We start from the raw sequence: 15,919 nt of genomic DNA on the forward strand, positions 1-15,919 counted from the left end.
AAGGAAGGGCTGTCTCTGCCTTAGCAGGGTGCATATTTTCAAAGCTTCCTTCAAACAGCTTTAAGCTTTGCTTTTGGTGTCTAGTTCATCCCATTCTTTAAAAGATCCTTGCTCCCTGTCCAGAAATACTCAGGAAAACAGCAAAACAACATCCACAGCACTGTTTCCTCCATGCAGCCTTTCCTGCCAGCATCCATGCAAGTGTTGCATAGGTTGGTGAGTGCCAAGCTTATACAATTTATACATTCAGGTCAGCAGCACTGCTGGCCAGACCAGGGCTCCTGCTGGATGCCTGGAACCAGCAGGGCAGGTGGGGATTTTTCTCTTGGAGGCAGCAGGGTTCCAAAGAGTTAAATTCCATACATGGGATGCAGTTTAATTCTCTGAGCACTCATCTAGGTAAGTGCTGCTGTCACAAAAGCCCTGAACTGTCCCTGTGTGCACACAAGTGCTGATGGTTGCACAGACAGGCCACATTCCCCAATCTAATTAAAAGGAGGCTTTTTCTGCCAACTGTTTAGACCTCATAATTCCAGCACATATAATCAGATTTCAAGACCCTCTCTAGATTAAGCCGTCTCGAGACTGAATCAGGGCACTCTAAATTTATATCTGGAAATAAGTCTTACTCATTCCCATCTGCCACAGTGGAACAATGAGAGGCTGTTTTGTGAGGTAAAGTTCTTTCACCTCGCTAGAGCAGGTACTGGGGGGGCAGCACCATGTTGCTCTAGCATCAGGATTTGTGCCAAAGGAGGAAGATAAATCCTTGCAGTTCAGGGAAGCAGCAGGAAGTACTTTCATAGAGGACATGCCTGTCTATATTCAAGACAACACATTAAGAAGCAAAAATTATTCTTTAAAATTATTTCTTTTATAGAAAGACAAATAAAACAACCTCAGTACTATAAGCTACATGCAACTTGTGCGCTTAGGGAAGACCTTCACCATCTTGTGTGAACTCCTGCCATTCAGCAACTGCTGCAATAAAGTCTAAATGTCTTTAGCTTTAGCCAAATGACTTTAGCTTTAGCTAAAATCTAAATGGCTTCAAGTCTTTAAACAAGGATCAGTGAGTGTCATCTAAGCACTTCTTCACAGAAGAAAACTGAACACTTGACCAGACAAACGGTAAAACCCTTATCCCCAGTGAAATCCAAAAGTGAACACTTCAACCAGATAAACAGTAAAACCCTTATTCGCTGGAGCTACCCAGTGAAATCCAAAAGTGAACACTTCAACCAGACAAACAGTAAAACCCTTATTCCCTGGAGCTACCCAGTGAAATCCAGGCAGAGGTCAGGATCGTGGGAAGTCATGTGCAGATAGATGCGTCGGGACAGCTCCGGCCCGATGCGCCGGGAGGTGGCTGTCACCCCCTCCCCACGGTGCACGGGGATGTTGGCCAGCATGTTCTCCCGCTCCTGGTCCGAGGAGCATCTCTCATAGGCCTAAAAGCAACACAAAGGAACAACAGGATCACCCATTTGCATCCAAAAAAACAGTCAAAGCTATGGACGTGTGACTGCTTTGCCCTTCCATAATGTCCACTCATTTTTCACCTGATCGCTGCCAGTCGAACCAATGCTGCTCCCTCAGTGGGAAGCCAGAACAGTGGATGCCAAGGAATCAGTTCCTTCACTAATTTACTGAACCACTCATACAGAATCACTGTGTCTGATTTAATGCTGATTAAATTACTTCTTCCACCCCTGGCATGAACTGGCTGCCTGCACACAGTGCTGGGTATTCCTGAGGCATCCTCACCTGGATCAGAAGCTGAGGAGAAGGGTAGGCAGACACAATAGCCTCAGCCATCTCAGAGCTGACACGGTTAAATTGCTGTATCTGCCTCTTCCAAACTTTCAAGAGACCCTTTCCAGAAGGATCCACCTTCACTGCTCCACAAGGGCCCTTCTCCAAGTAGAAAGAGAACCCTGTGTTCTCTCGCTCTCGCCTGGGGAGAACAAGGAATGAGGAAACAAATGAGACAATGAGGCTGTGAAGAAAATCCTACCCCTGCCATCTGTTGTCACAGAGCCAGAGCGCCATCCCTCACTTGAGCTGTCAGAGACACCGCTGGCATCAAAGGAAATGTGAACAATTTGACCCTGTTTTCTTTACATGCATTACCAATTTCTTTAAGACCCAGACTGCTACTGAAAAATAAACAATCCTGTACTCGGCAGCAATCCTGACACAAGCCAACATGCAGACAAAGTGGTAAACAAGAATTCACCTTCTGGCTGTCAACCATAATAAAACACTTCTAGATGTCATTTTCAATGACATCTTGTCTCTTCTCATGGCTGACATGGAAAATCCAGCAGCTGCTGTGACAGGAATGCCAGGATTGTGTGAGACTGCACAAGATGGCTTTCTTAGCTGTCACTGTGCAACAAACTGCTGTCCTCCTTTATCAACAGAAAGAGCCAAAGGGTTCATTCTCAGGCACATCTCTTGGTTACACACTGAAGAAAAGCTAGCACTTTAAGAACCCAACTCTGCTTGCATTCCCTTCCCACTCCAAAAATCTGACTGAGAACAAGAGCTCTATTCGTTCTCAAGCTCCAGTGTGAAACCTGAGGGTGATGAGGCACCAGAACAAATTGCCCAAAGAAGTTGTGGATACCCCATTCCTGGAAGTGCTCAATGCCAGCTTGGATGGAGCTCTGAGCAATCTGGTCTAGTGGAAGGTGTCCCTGCCCATGGCAGGGGATTGGATTAGATGATCTTTAAAGTCACTTTCAACCCAAATCAGCCTGTGACCATGAAACTAGGGTCTGTCCTCACCCCTCTGTGGGCAGGACATCAGTTTCAAGAACAAGTCCTGTGTTGAAGGAGCTGCATTAGCAGCTGCTCTGTCGCCTGCTCCTTTAAAAACCATTATACCCTGTGTGGTACCTGCTATTTCCTCCCAGTAACTTAAAGTCCAGCCTCTCCAAAGGTAGGACCAAAGCTCCTCTTCTTACTCACTTGTACGGTGCCTCGGCCACAGCTTTTGTGAACATAGTGGCATATTCTCCAAGCTCCTCACTGCTCTCAAAAATGCTGACTTGGACTTGTGTGCTCAGCTGCAGATCCACCAGTGCCTGTATCACCATAGGGAACAGCAAATGGGACAGTCATGTTGCATCAAACCCCACTTTTGTCTGAAGCAGAAGAGGATCAAAAACATCTTGCTGTAGGACAAGAACATTCGCTCTCTCCCCATTTTGGGAACAGTTAATTTAAGGCAGTGAAGTATTTAGGGACCGTCTGTCTCCCAACAGTTAATATTCCTCTGTTAATAGTCCTCTGAGCTGCCTCATTTCCTCCATGGCTCTTGTTATGCACAGGCCACCACCAGTGGGTTTTGCCAATGTGCCATGAAGGGCAAGAGGTGCTGAGACTGACATCAGTATCCAAGTGAACGAGACTCATCAGTCTGTGTGGGTGCAGGTGGGGAGCTGACCCCAAAGAGATCTGTCCACAGACTGATGGACTAAGAAATAATGAAGGATGCATACTCCCATCCAAAAAATTGTGTGACTGGGTCAAATGTTCAAAAACGGGCAAACAACAGATGATGGCTGCATATCTGTTTTAAAGGCACTCACTTCTTCCACATCCATTCTGGTTAAGTCCAGGCCAGAATCCTTCACCTCCTTTTTTCTCCTTTCCCCCCGTTTCTCTTTATTCCCACTCGCTGCTGTCTGTCGCAGTCTTTGTTTTGGCTGACCTCGGAGAGACCTAAAAAGAGTAAATTAAGACTGAGGTGACTGAATGGACCTTTACCTCTGTTTCTGTACTAAAAAAAGTGGAGCAATTCCAGGAATACATCTCATACCCCAGTCTTTGCTAGAAAGAATTAATACAAACACCTACAGCATTTTTCAAAGCCAGAGAAAACAGAAACGTTTGGAGGGAAAGCAGTCTGACCTGAAATAATTTTCTACTCCAACTACTGCCAGAGCCAGAGTTCTCCCAGGTATTTGCTCCATCACATGAGCTACGTAGCTCTGCAGGGTGTCCTTCTGCCTCTCTGCACAGCCATCAGCATTCTACAAAGATGAATGGGGGAAAAAAAGGAGTTAAACCATTTTGAGGTACACAAAGAAGCACAGCAAACTATGGCCTTGGTTGTAGGTTTCCAGATGAGTCTGTTCAACCTTGCTCTTCAGGGCAAGCAGGAATACTTGACCCCATGTAAAATTATAGCAGAAAGAAAGAAAAAAACAATCCCACTTGATGCAGTAATGTGATTCCTCAGAAATGTGTGAAAAATTTTAACTAGGAAAGAAAGCTTGTCAGAACTTTACATTATACAACCCATTAATGGTTCCTAAACCCAGACTTCTGTTTTACTGAAACCCTACATTCATCCCACACCAAACCCTTCCAGCCACTAAGAGGGATGACAAAACACCAGGTTTGCATCAAGGCACGTTCAGGAGCACAAAAGTCATAAGCGTTCTCACTTGTTTGTAGCTGTGCACCATAGACAAAAATTCCTTCAAGCCAAGCAGAACCAGGACATTTGGTTCTTCTGTCCATTCATCTCCTCCTCCCATCTGTTCAGATATGAAAACAAACAGGCCAACAGTCTGTTTAAAATTCACTCAGACTCCCACTCAGAGCTCTGAGCAGGGAGATTAGAGGGTGTTTACTTGGGTTGCTAAATACAGTTACTAACGACTGCAAATAACACATGAAGAAAAGGGCAAGATTATCAAGATTTTGCTTGCATACCTGTGATGACACTGTCTTTCTCCTCCACGTGATGCTGCAAGGAACAGCGTGATTCTCCAACACACAGGAATAATTGGCAGCCTGTAAAGCACTAAGGATCTGCTCACCACCTTCTACCTGTAAGATGACTGAAATCGATGCATGGGTCAGGTCTCCACTGGTAGGAGACAACAGTCAATACAAGGCAGGTGCAGGCTGTGAGGACAACTACCTGGATCTAGCACCACTGTTATATATTTCTGGCACTCTCCTGGACGCTGAGCTTTCAGCATCTTGGCAACGGCTCTCTTCCTCTCTTTCTCCTCCTCCTGCTCCCTTTTTTTTGCTTCTTGTTCTTTCCTTCTCTGCCACGCATTCTGGCAGATTGCCTCCCCTTCCTTCTGACTATATTGTCGCTTCTTGAGAGGGAGCGATGTTTCTGGCCTTTCTCTGCTTACCGGGGGGCTGCTAGGCCTGTCTGAGTCGACTGGCAGCGAGCACAAGGAGGGTGTCTCAGCACCGCGGGTATCGTTGTCACTGTCACACGCCACTTCTGGAGAAGAAGATGACGACAGGTCTTCCCGCAGGCCTTCACTGCCAGCAGCCATCAGGCTGCCACCAGCACAAAGCCCAGATGTCTCTCCTGCATCGCCACCGCCCGGGTTGAAAGACTCAGGCTCCGCTCCCACCTTCATCTTTAACCTCGCACGCAAAGGGATGACGTCCGTCGCCTTCTCATCCACCTCTTCGCTCTCGCTGCTCACCATCTCCACATCCTCCGCTGCTTCAGGATCGGGAGATGGCGGCCGCGGGCGGCTCGGCTCGCCGAGGCATCGGGACCGGTGCAGCAGGGAGGCCAAGGAGGGCAGGTTCTCCTCCTCGTCGCTGCTCTCCGATCCCGACTCGCTCTCCGCCATCCCGGCCGTCCCTTCAGGGCCACCCGCGCCCGCCTGAGGAGAAAGCCCGCGCCGGCCTCTGGTTGGCCCGGAGGCGCGTGCGGCGGGCGGTGATTGGTCCGAACGGGTGCCGTCGCGCGCGCTCGGACCAATCGCCGCCCAATGCGCGCGCGCGCACCGCCTTCCCAGCGGGCAGAGGAAGGGGAAGCGGCGCCATCAAGATGGCGGCGCTGGGGCGGCTGTGTGAGTGCGGGGCGGTGTGAGTGAGTGCGGGGCTGTGTGAGTGAGTGCGGGGCTGTGTGAGTGCGGGGCTGTGTGAGTGAGTGCGGGGCTGTGTGAGTGAGTGCGGGGCTGTGTGAGTGCGGGGCGGTGTGAGTGCGGGGCTGTGTGAGTGAGTGCGGGGCTGTGTCGGTGAGGCGCTGTGTGAGTGCGGGGCTGTGTGAGTGAGTGCGGGGCGGTGTGAGTGCGGGGCTGTGTCTGCTGTTTGCCCTCAAAGGGGTGGGAAGCGGGACGCTGGCCTCCGGGCGGGAGGGAGGAGCTTGGGAGGGGGTGCCCAGGGAAGCCACCCCGCGGAATGTCGTGTCCCCGGTGGGATGTCACCGCCCGTAGCGCGGGGCCGAACCTTTCGCCTTGGCCTGGAGCTGTGACGGAACTGTGGTGAAATGGGCGGGTTTGTGTGCGTGAAACTGGAGCTATAACTCGTCATTGCCTAATTTCTTGTAGTTTGTCAAGTTTCGGAGGTTTTAATTTACTTAAAATGTGATCTCCTGAAATTAATGGGGTTTTGTACCCTTTCCTCAACAGTATTTTATAGAATTATGGACAGGTTTGGATTGGAAGGAACCTTTAAGATCATCTTGTTCCAACTCCCTGCCATGGGCAGGAACACCTTCCACTAGCCCAGGTTGCACCAAACCCCATCCAACCTGGCCTTGGACACTTCCAGGGGTAGAACATGTTTCTAGCTCACTGAGTATCTGAAAATTTAATTAAATTAAACCAGTGGTTTTACTCAGGTTAAGGAAATAAGATAACCACTGTTGTGCATTAACCTGCTGCTTAAGAGACTGAATAGAGGGATTCAGAAAAATTAGGTTTTTCTCCTCACTGCATGAAAGGAGGTACTGAAGAGATTTTTAAGATTATCATGATTTGGATTGGGAGGGACCTTGAAGATGACCTAGTCAAACCTCCTGCCATGGGCAGGGACACTTCCACTAGACCAGGTTGCTCCAAGCCCTGTCCAGCCTGGCCTTGAACACTTCCCTTAAACTGGGAGGATTCATGAAAAAACCGTGCTGACTCCCTTGTTGCCACTCCCAGGGCTCTGCAATCCTTCTTAGAGCCATTAATCATAGAATCACAGAATCACTGCGTTTGAAAAAGACCTCCAATATCAGCAAGTCCATGCTCCTTCTGGATACTCCTCAGACTGCTCCTGGCTGGTGATAGATGCTTATATATTGTCCAGAATTGGAGTCTTCTCATTTGTAAGATTTCAGGATGTAACTGTGAATAAATGCCATTTGGCCAAAGGGATAACTGAAACAGATCACAACTCATCTTTTTTCAAAGCACTGTAAGAGAAATCCACAGAAACTAGTGGTATCTGTGCAACATTTTAAAAGAATGAAACAGGAATTTGTGCAGGTCCTTTAACATCATTGCTGAGAGTTTCATTATTACCTGGGCAGCAGCAGCACTTGAGGTGTGGCCTCTTTTCAGGGAACTTAGGCCATGGTGGTCTAATTTATCTTGGAAGTACTTTTTTTTTTCTCCCAGGCTTTCCTTTTGCTTTTAGTTTTAAAGCCTGTCTTAACTGATATCCTTTACATCTGATAGAAGAAATTATGCGTATAGTTTTTCCAACTGGTGTTGTTCTTTCTCCCAACCTAGTTCTAACCACTCCCCAGACAAGCCTGGTTGCTGTCAGATGGGCTTCTAAGAAAAGTGGGGGCAGCTCAAAAAACCTAGGTGGCCGCAGCCCTGGGAAACGCTACGGGTATAAAAAAGTCGAAGGTAGGTCTGAGTATTTTATTTGCGTTTCACTGGGTTCTTCACAGCTTCTCTCCCCTGGTACGTGTCAGTTGGTGAGTGTTTTGGGAGGAGGTGGGCAGGGCACTTTTCCAGGAGAAAGGGAAGGGGAGGATCAGTAAAACCTCATGATCAAGGGTCGCTGGTGGGAGGGCAGGGTGAGTCAGCTCCCCCCGCACGAGTCTGCCGGCCCTCAGCCAAAATTGCCTACAGAAAATGTACTTTGGTTCTAAGTTTGCCTCTCCAGAGCCCGGGAGGAGGGAACGCTGTGGGACACCTCATAACTGCACTGCACTTTCCCCCCACGCCGGGTGGAAAAACTGAGCATTTCCAGTGTTTACAAAGGAGAGAATTACGAGGCTTAGCAGAAGCCAAAGTGCAGATTCTTGCAGTTGAGTGCTTAATAATTATTAGCTTTGCTGATGGAAACATGTTGATGTAAATGTAATACAGCAAATACCTTCAGCAGCCAGAAAATGCCTTGTAGCAATCTGTGCAGAGATTTGACTTTTTGCCATTGTCTATCAGCTGCCCTTTTATTTCCGGCTTAACAGCAATTTGTTCAGATGCTTTTAGCATTTGAAGTAATTTTTCCTTAGAAAATGCCTACAGAAAGCTAGGATTTGTAAGTCCTGCCATCATTTGTGTTCTGCCAGGACTCTGGGGAGCTGTTTCTCTGCAGTCTGACTGTGTCCCTCTGTTGCAGGTGCCTTTGTCCATGCAGGAAACATTTTGGCTACACAGCGGTTGATTCGCTGGCATCCTGGCGCTCATGTAAGGCCTTTTGTTTCTCTTCTTTCTCAGAGAACAGCAGCCCCCCAGCGTCCCACATTCACTGCCTCCCCTCTTTCAGTCTCATTCTTAATGCTCATCTCTGTGTTCTGTATATTCCAACATTGGGTTTCATGACCTGATACTAGTCACAGAGCCTGCTCAGAGCCACACCTGTGTCCATGGGACTCAGGGAAAGTCTCCAAGTTATGGATATCCCAAAACACTTTGTGATCTCACTGGGCACTTGTGCTTCAGTGGGGAGTGGGTGTCTTGTGTCTCATACTGAGCACCATTGCAGACTGGTCGCTGGAAGCAAGTTGTGTGGTTTTATTTTAAAATGCAAACCAGCAAATATGAGAGGCAGACCGATGATCAGATCTGCTTTAGCTGTGGATGTCCAGCCTCTCCTTTCTAACACTCCTCCTCCTCTCCCAGGTGGGGATGGGCCGTAACAAGACACTCTACGCCCTGGAGGATGGGATTGTAAGATACACCAAAGAGGTCTACGTGCCCCCACCCCGCAGCAGTGAGAGCAGGGATGTGATCTGTCAGCTGCCCAAAGGAGCAATCCTTTATAAAACATTTATCAGTGTCGTCCCTACCACGGAGGTAGGAAGCTTCAAACTGGTCACCATGCTGTGAGCCTGCTGTGTCACATGGGCACGGATGGGAAGGACAGACCATGCAGCTGTACTGGCATCTGAGGACAAGAATGGCTCTGAAGATATCAGTTTAGGACTTGGTTTTGCTCCTGAAGCACTTGTGTTCAGGCACTGGGATCACCTGCTGGCATTTTTAAGAGTGTGTAATAAATGCTGTGGGGCAGCTGAAGGACTTGGCTGCTCATGGAATGTGTTACTATGGTCATTTAGTATCTGGAGAGCCTGTTTATTCCATTGTGGTACTGGATGAGTTCCCTCTACAATGACTCTTTTGTCAGTACTTGTCCCACTAATAATTCCCTCTATTTTTACTCATTTTTAGTCATTACTATTCTGTTTGTACCTTAATTTACAGTACTGCAGAACAGATCCTTGTCCACATTGAGCTAATGCTGTGTCCCAGGAAGCTGGATTTTCCCCTTTACCTCACTCACCTCAATGATTAACTCAAATATCTCAGTGCTCCATTCACTGGCAACGTGAAGCAAGTTCACAGGCCTAACTAACTCATGACTAAGTTCTGAGGGCCTGGTAAAATGCCCAAGTCTGGGCTGGTATTTGAAGCTCAGCAGCTGGAGGTCTATGATAAAGCATTAATCAGGATACTCATTGTTTTATCTCTGAGTCATTACAAGACATTTTTGAGCTAAAATTGCTCAAAATAAAGGAGCCCCAATGCCTCGTGGCCAAACCAATCTCACTTTATCTACAGGTTTGTAAACAATTTCAAACATTGACTCTGCAGTAGAAAACAGGTTATCAAAATTGGTGTAAGGACACCAGTGTTGACATTATTAGACAATTCTTCTGCTCTGCAGAAGACCAGGTGAACTGGGTCAGCCACACATGTCCACCTGTGCTTCACAGCCTCAGTGGAGACCACCAGCTGTTCAGTCCACATGTCTGTCCTTTCCCAGCCTGCAAATCCAGTCCCATGGTTCATCTCAGTGGTCAGTATTTGGGTATAACCCCTTGGAGCTCCTCCAAATGTGTCTCTCAGATCTGTACAGAACCACTGTTGGTCACAGGCTGTTGATGCCAGAGCACACAGCAATGCTCTGCCACACATCCCATTCTGCCGTTCACAGGTGAGGATTCCCACCTGGCTGCCAATCCAGATACAGTAAAACACTTGATAACATTAGAAACAAGTGAAGCAGCATGACACCACCAGTGCCTGAGGTCTGGTCCTTGGTACAGCCAGCAGTGCTGCCTCACAGAGGTATGAAATGCTGCTCCTGAGGAGCTCTGGCCCAGCACACCTTCCCCTTGGCTTTGCCCCATGCAGCTCCAGCAGCTGCACCTTTGCCTTTGGTGTTTGCCAGAGAAGAGAGCAGATGTCTGTGGTTACTCAGCTCAGCACGGTACCCAGCAATGGCTTTGTGGTTGTCTTTGTGCTGTAGGAGGGATGTCACTGATGGCTGGGTCGGGCTTGGCTGTGTCCTGGCTGATCTGGGTGAAGGTTTGTCCATTCCCTGCCGAGGAGAACAGTGTCCCAGGCACTTCTGTTGCTGAGTATGCTGAGGCCAAGGCCTTACACCGCAGTGTTTCGCTGAGTTGGGTAGCTGAGAGGGGCGTGGAAAGGGTCTGGAACACCACGTCTGTCCAAGGTCTCTGAGCTTATTCCTGTTTCTGGGAAAGCTGGAGGATGCCTCAGAGCATGCTCGTAGGGAGGCGGCATCTATTGAGAGAGGAAGAGCATTACAGCGGATCAGAAATAACCAGGAGATTATCCCACCTCTTCTTACAGAGCGGATGAAAAGGCTCACAACCACCACCAGCCTGAAATTAAACCCCCGCAGTCCCCCAGCACCGCCGGCTGTTGGCTGGGGAACACCTGGAGATGAGAGCATCAGTCTGGAACATGGCACAAACCTGCTGAGAGACACATTCCTCCCTCACACTCTGTGCCAGGTTCCTGCTCTTCCCTGTTCCCATTCAAGGACTTGGCACAAGGCCAGAACAGACTTGACTTTTGTTAAGACAGGGCTGTCATTCACTGTCCCTTGACTAAAAAAAAATTACTGGGATTTACACAGGCACCTGCAAAACAGGCTTTCTACATAGCTTTTGGCAGTGAGTCTCACTGCACAGCAAGCAGAGAGGAACCTCCAAACCTTGTCACATTTATTTTGGCAGAGCTGGGCTAGCTTTCTTCCCACAAGTGACAGGAAGTGGCATGAGGATGTTGTGGAAGAGCTTCCATTGCAGTTTCCCAACTACTTGTCTTTGGGGCTTTACTCTCCTGTGCCCTCACTGTCCCACCTTAAAAACCATCCAGTTCCAACCCCTGCCAAGGGCAGGGACACCTTCCACTGTACCAGGCTGGTACTTTTGGGGCAGGTATCATTAGATACAGGTCCAAACACTGAGTGGCAGGTGCTGACTCTGCCAGACTTTATCGTACAGCTTTAAGAAATCAAAATCCAGGTAAATCAGTCAATCTTTGTTCAGGGTTTCAGATGTTTCTGTTCTGCTTTAGACAATGAGGTTTTTGTGAACAGGAGCCTTTCAGGACGCTGCCACAGGACCTACTTGGCAGATGCACTCACTTTTCCCTGTTCTATTGTGGGAGTGCAAATCTTAAATATCATAACAAGCAAAGCCTTCTGCTCATAAATAAGCCATAAACACTTCAGGGTAAGAGCAAGGGGCATCCCAGGAGTGTCCTGCAGGGAGAAGGGACCAAGAACCCATGAAAGCCTTAGAGATCCAAAAATAACACTCCCAGCCTGGACTTGTATGGAGCAGGTGATCTGAAGAGCCTGCCCTTTCTCCCTGGGGCTCTGTCCTGCCTCCTGGTACAGGCATTTCTGCAAATGCACTGGGGGAGGGGAGATGGATCATTAACCAGCACAGATGTACACCAAAGGAGCCTCCCGATACACTTTGTGCTTTCCCAGAGATAAAAGCTATCAGGGAAAGGCAATCAGAGCACAGAGTCCTCAGCTACCTGCTGAAGCAGGACACAAATACAGACCACAGTGGGGACTGCCATGGGCTTCTGCCAGACCCCCAGTGCAGGGAGGGGAGCTCACCTCCTGGGATGGCTCTGCCCACAGCCCAAATCTGTCAGCAATCATCTGGTGGATTTCCCGTTGGCGATCTTTCTTCCGTACGCTCTCGTAGCTGGGCAGGCGGGGCTGTTCCCAGGATGGAAGCTGGTATGTGCTGGGGGGTCCGACACAGAAGAGCTCATCTCCCTAGAAATGCCCATCCCCAGAAAAGAAGGGTCAGTGGGACGTGATGGTGGCTCTCTTCATTAGAAGTTTATGGCCTGGTGCCACCGAGAGTTAATTCAGGGTTCAAAGTTTTATGAGTCTTTTCTTCAACCCCCAGAGAGGAAATTCTCCCTCCAGGAGGCAGTTACACCTCAACCAGCTTTGCAGGATCCAAAACCCCCAGGATCTACCACTGGTACTTCATGCCCAAACACCTCAGGGCACTGTGGTGTCCTCTGCAATATTCCTGCCCTCCACACCCTGCCTCCCCTCAGGGTTTTTACATACTGGCAGCACTTCCCAAAGTTGTGGGACAGCACCAGAAGATGCTGTCCAGCACTTCTGCCCCAGGTGAACCCCATAAACAGAGTCTCTTTGCAAGCTATGAGCACCCTTGCTACCATCCCTGCCCAGCTCCCAGCATGGATCCTGCCATCACCTGCATGCCAGGGTTCTCAGCAGCGCTCTCCATCCGTGAGGCTCCATGCTGGGGTCCCACCAGCCGCTGGCTGCTGCTGAAGTAGGGCGGGGGGCGGTCCTGCAATGAGGAGGACATGAGCAAAGCCAAAATCCCTCACGTCCTGCCCAGCAAAGAGCAGAGCTTAGCCAGCTCACATGGGATAGTGGGACCCTGGCAGAGGAAGAGCTGTTCCTTCTGCCCATGTGGTTCCTGCAGCTCTCGCTGCTGGCAGCAGCCCCTGCCTGTTCAGTGACACCAACACTCTGGGATATCCTTCCTCCTCCCAAGGGCTGGAGCCAGCTGGACCATAGCACAGCTGGAGGGACAACCTGGGCCCTGGGGCAGGGTTTCATTGAGAATCAGCAGAACCATCTCTTTTTGGGGGACAAAAAAACCAACCCAACTATTCCACTGGTGTAGATAAGAGCTCCATCACATGCTCAGGGTTACAGAATTTGTAAGCTCTTATCTACTGAGGCTGTCATTTCAGGATAATGCAGCAAGCAAATCTGCAGGGCAATAGCTGGGCTGCTCCCAAGCTGTCTCACTCCAGTTAAACTGGATTCCCTGTCAAGGTGTTGAGCAACAGTGAGCAGAAATCCTGTTCACAGAGAACAGCCCCTCGAGCCAGGGCCAGGACTTGAGCCATGTCTGTTCCTTGCTCTCAGAAAACCCCATCTCTGCCAGCAGAAACCAGCCCAGAGACTTCCAGGGCAACCAGGGGTGCACAGGGAGGATTACAAATGACAGATTTACTTTTGCTTTTAACAACCAAGGAACTGTTTGTCTTGGCCCTACAGAGGGTGCAGGAAAACAGCACCCAACTGTTGGTTCAGTAACTGATGAGCAAAGCCAGCGCAAACTCCACCTGCTTGAAAGCTGCCTCACACACTACAACTGCTTCACTTTTTCTGGTGGAGATACACCCTGTATTTGTTCTACATGTTGCTAAACTTCCCACCCCAGAGTGCACCCTGCATTGCCTCAGGGAACTTCTCTGCAAGGCCAGGAGCATGGCAGCAGGGCTAATCCCAAGCACCTAACGTGTGCCATGGGCAGGCTACACACTTAAACGTGTGCCATGGGCAGGCTACAGGAGGGAAGACATGGAAAGGAGTGGATGCAATGAATCAGACAGGGACACCAACAACACAGCCCATTTTCATTGTGATTTCTGCTGGGGACTTCCCAGCCTGTGCTGGACTAATAGATTTGCCTTTCACAGCACAAGTCTCTCCATCCCTTGCTAGCAAGGCTGCATATCCCTCTTGTCCCGGGGACTGCAGAGTGGTACCTGCAGTCCTCCCCTCAAGAGCTATCCCTGTAGCTCTGGAGGCTGAGCGTTCCCCAGGCAGTCACCACCACAAAAGCAGTGCCGGCTGCACACGCTGCTCTTTTTCCATCAGCTTCCCTAGTTGAAAGCCAGCCCCAGGAAATTACAGATGAGAGCGAAAGGGCTTTGTGTCTCACTGCTCCTTCCCCAGGAGCTGTGCACAAGAGAGCCAGTTGTCAGGGATGCAAGCGGCTTTGTCTGCCTTTGCCCTCAGCTTCCAGCCCCCGTCCCCGCTGGGCCCCTTCCCTATAAAGCAGAGCCCGACCCCACACATGACTGTGCAGGGGAGGAGGACCTCCCCCTCTGAGCTGTGTGGGGAGCAGGGAAGCCTATTAGTATTGGGCCTTGAAGATAAACCCCAGTGGCACAGCCAGGCAGGACTGGGTGGGTGGGTAGATGGATGGATGAATCTCTGGGATAGAGTGGGAGCAAGGAGGCAGCAGAGGCCAGCTCTGCTTGGAGGTCCCATGTCCATCAGCAACCCCAGCCAGGCTGCAGGAGGGGAGTGCAGCCCCACACACCCAGCACAAGGGAACAGGAACTCGGGGGGCAGACAGGAGCTCGGGGGCAGGAGGAAGAGAGGGAGGACTCAGAGGACACTCACATACTGACTGGGGGTCTGGAACAGGCGGCAGGAGCAGAGGAACTGGCAGCACATGGGGTCCCGGTGGTACAGGAGCAGCAGCAGGATGAGGATCGCCACGATGAAGACGGAGGTGGACACCGCTGGCAAGACAAGGGAGAGGCGAGTGAGCCGGTGGCCCGACGGGCCCGCGGGCCTCCTCCGGCCGCCCGCTCCCGCCCCCCGGCTGCCGCTCGGAGAAGCCAGTTCCACCTGCTGCCCGTCCCAGGAGCGCTAGAGCCCCTTTGTGCCCAACGTCTCTCTCTCCCTACGAGACTGGGAACAACCTGCAGAGCCGGGAGGGGCTTACCCCATCCCGAACCGCGGCGGCAGGGACCGACCTGCGGGGACCCGCACCGGCACCCAGAGCCCCATGCTCTCGGCTCCCTCAGCACCACGGCAGGTCGCCGGTTCGCCAGCTCTCCAGTCTCCCGGGAACCCGCGGCTCCCCACCAGCCCACGCGTGGCTCTGCGGAGCCCACCGGCACCGCCAGCCCCGCCGACACCGCCAGCCCCGCCGCCGCTCCGCTCGGGCCCCACTCCCCCGGATCAGGACCGGCCGCTGCAGCCACCGCTCCCCTCCCGCCCCGTGTATCGCCTCACCGGCACAGCCCGGGAGGCACCGGCAGAGGCCGATCCCGCCCGGCGGCCGCCCCCGCTCCGCTCCCGGCCCCGCCGGAGCCCCCGCCCGCCACTCACTGGCGGCGATGACGATGGCCAGGACGTTGCTGTCCATGCTGGCGCTGGTGGTCGCCGTGCTGCCCGAGGCCTCCCCGGGCTGCGCCATCCCGACCCCGCCGCCGGCAGCCCCACAGCCCGCGAGGGGCGGGACGGGCCCGGGGCGGGGCTCGGGGCGGGCGGGCTCAGCCGCGGGGCTGCCGGGGCTCCCCCTCCGGACACACGGCACGGCCAGCCCGGCTCGGCCCCGGGTGCACCGGCCTCCGTGCCCCGGGGTTACCGGAGCCTCGCGGTCCCCGCCGAGCGACAGCCAGGCCGCGTGTCACAGCCGGGGTCAGGGGCACGGGACAACCGCAGCGCTGCCCCGCTCCTGCGGAGGGAAAGCTGGGCTGTTCCCGGGCGGCTCCCGGCCCCGCAGGCACCAGGAGGTGGCCGCTCATTAGCTGATTAACACCTTAATTAAGAGCCATGTCAAGGTTAAGTATGCGGATACCTTCAGGGCACCCGCTGCTGGGGTGTAACCGGACTC

At 51.5% G+C, this 15,919-nt stretch overlaps 3 protein-coding genes across 5 annotated transcripts; 1 reads left to right on the forward strand and 2 right to left on the reverse strand.

Moving 5' to 3' along the window:
- Positions 1–838: 838 nt before the first annotated feature.
- On the reverse strand, positions 839–5,684 carry EME1 (essential meiotic structure-specific endonuclease 1). 2 transcript variants are annotated; one of them, XR_014855597.1, is made up of 9 exons: positions 4,943–5,684; positions 4,732–4,859; positions 4,461–4,553; positions 3,922–4,043; positions 3,600–3,732; positions 2,977–3,092; positions 1,768–1,957; positions 1,171–1,451; positions 839–1,115 (listed from the first exon to the last, which is right to left on the reverse strand). XR_014855597.1 is itself a non-coding variant. In XM_085077685.1 (8 exons), exons 1-8 carry the CDS (start codon positions 5,625–5,627, stop codon positions 1,275–1,277), a joined length of 1,644 nt encoding a protein of 547 aa, XP_084933811.1. In that variant the 5' UTR covers positions 5,628–5,684; the 3' UTR covers positions 839–1,274. The 2 variants fall into 2 exon arrangements, 1 of the variants encoding a protein (XP_084933811.1); XM_085077685.1 differs by having other exon boundaries at positions 839–1,451.
- Positions 5,685–5,716: 32 nt separating this feature from the next.
- On the forward strand, positions 5,717–9,245 carry MRPL27 (mitochondrial ribosomal protein L27). Of its 2 annotated transcripts, none has more exons than XM_085077687.1 (4): positions 5,717–5,849; positions 7,503–7,625; positions 8,347–8,414; positions 8,850–9,245. In XM_085077687.1, the coding sequence occupies exons 1-4, from the start codon at positions 5,828–5,830 to the stop codon at positions 9,054–9,056; spliced, it is 420 nt and encodes a 139-aa protein (XP_084933813.1). In that variant the 5' UTR covers positions 5,717–5,827; the 3' UTR covers positions 9,057–9,245. The 2 variants fall into 2 exon arrangements, with proteins under 2 accessions (XP_084933813.1, XP_084933814.1); XM_085077688.1 differs by having other exon boundaries at positions 5,754–5,865.
- A 514-nt stretch (positions 9,246–9,759) lies between these two features.
- Positions 9,760–15,546, reverse strand: LOC146429536 (uncharacterized). Its single transcript, XM_085077690.1, has 5 exons — positions 15,412–15,546; positions 14,695–14,816; positions 12,737–12,835; positions 12,115–12,279; positions 9,760–10,757 (listed from the first exon to the last, which is right to left on the reverse strand). Exons 1-5 carry the CDS (start codon positions 15,497–15,499, stop codon positions 10,611–10,613), a joined length of 621 nt encoding a protein of 206 aa, XP_084933816.1. The 5' UTR covers positions 15,500–15,546; the 3' UTR covers positions 9,760–10,610.
- Positions 15,547–15,919: the final 373 nt, after the last annotated feature.

Source organism: Lichenostomus cassidix, chromosome 18 (assembly GCF_008360975.1).
Source record: "Lichenostomus cassidix isolate B80296 chromosome 18, HeHo_3.0, whole genome shotgun sequence".
Classification (NCBI taxonomy): Eukaryota; Metazoa; Chordata; class Aves; order Passeriformes; family Meliphagidae; genus Lichenostomus; species Lichenostomus cassidix.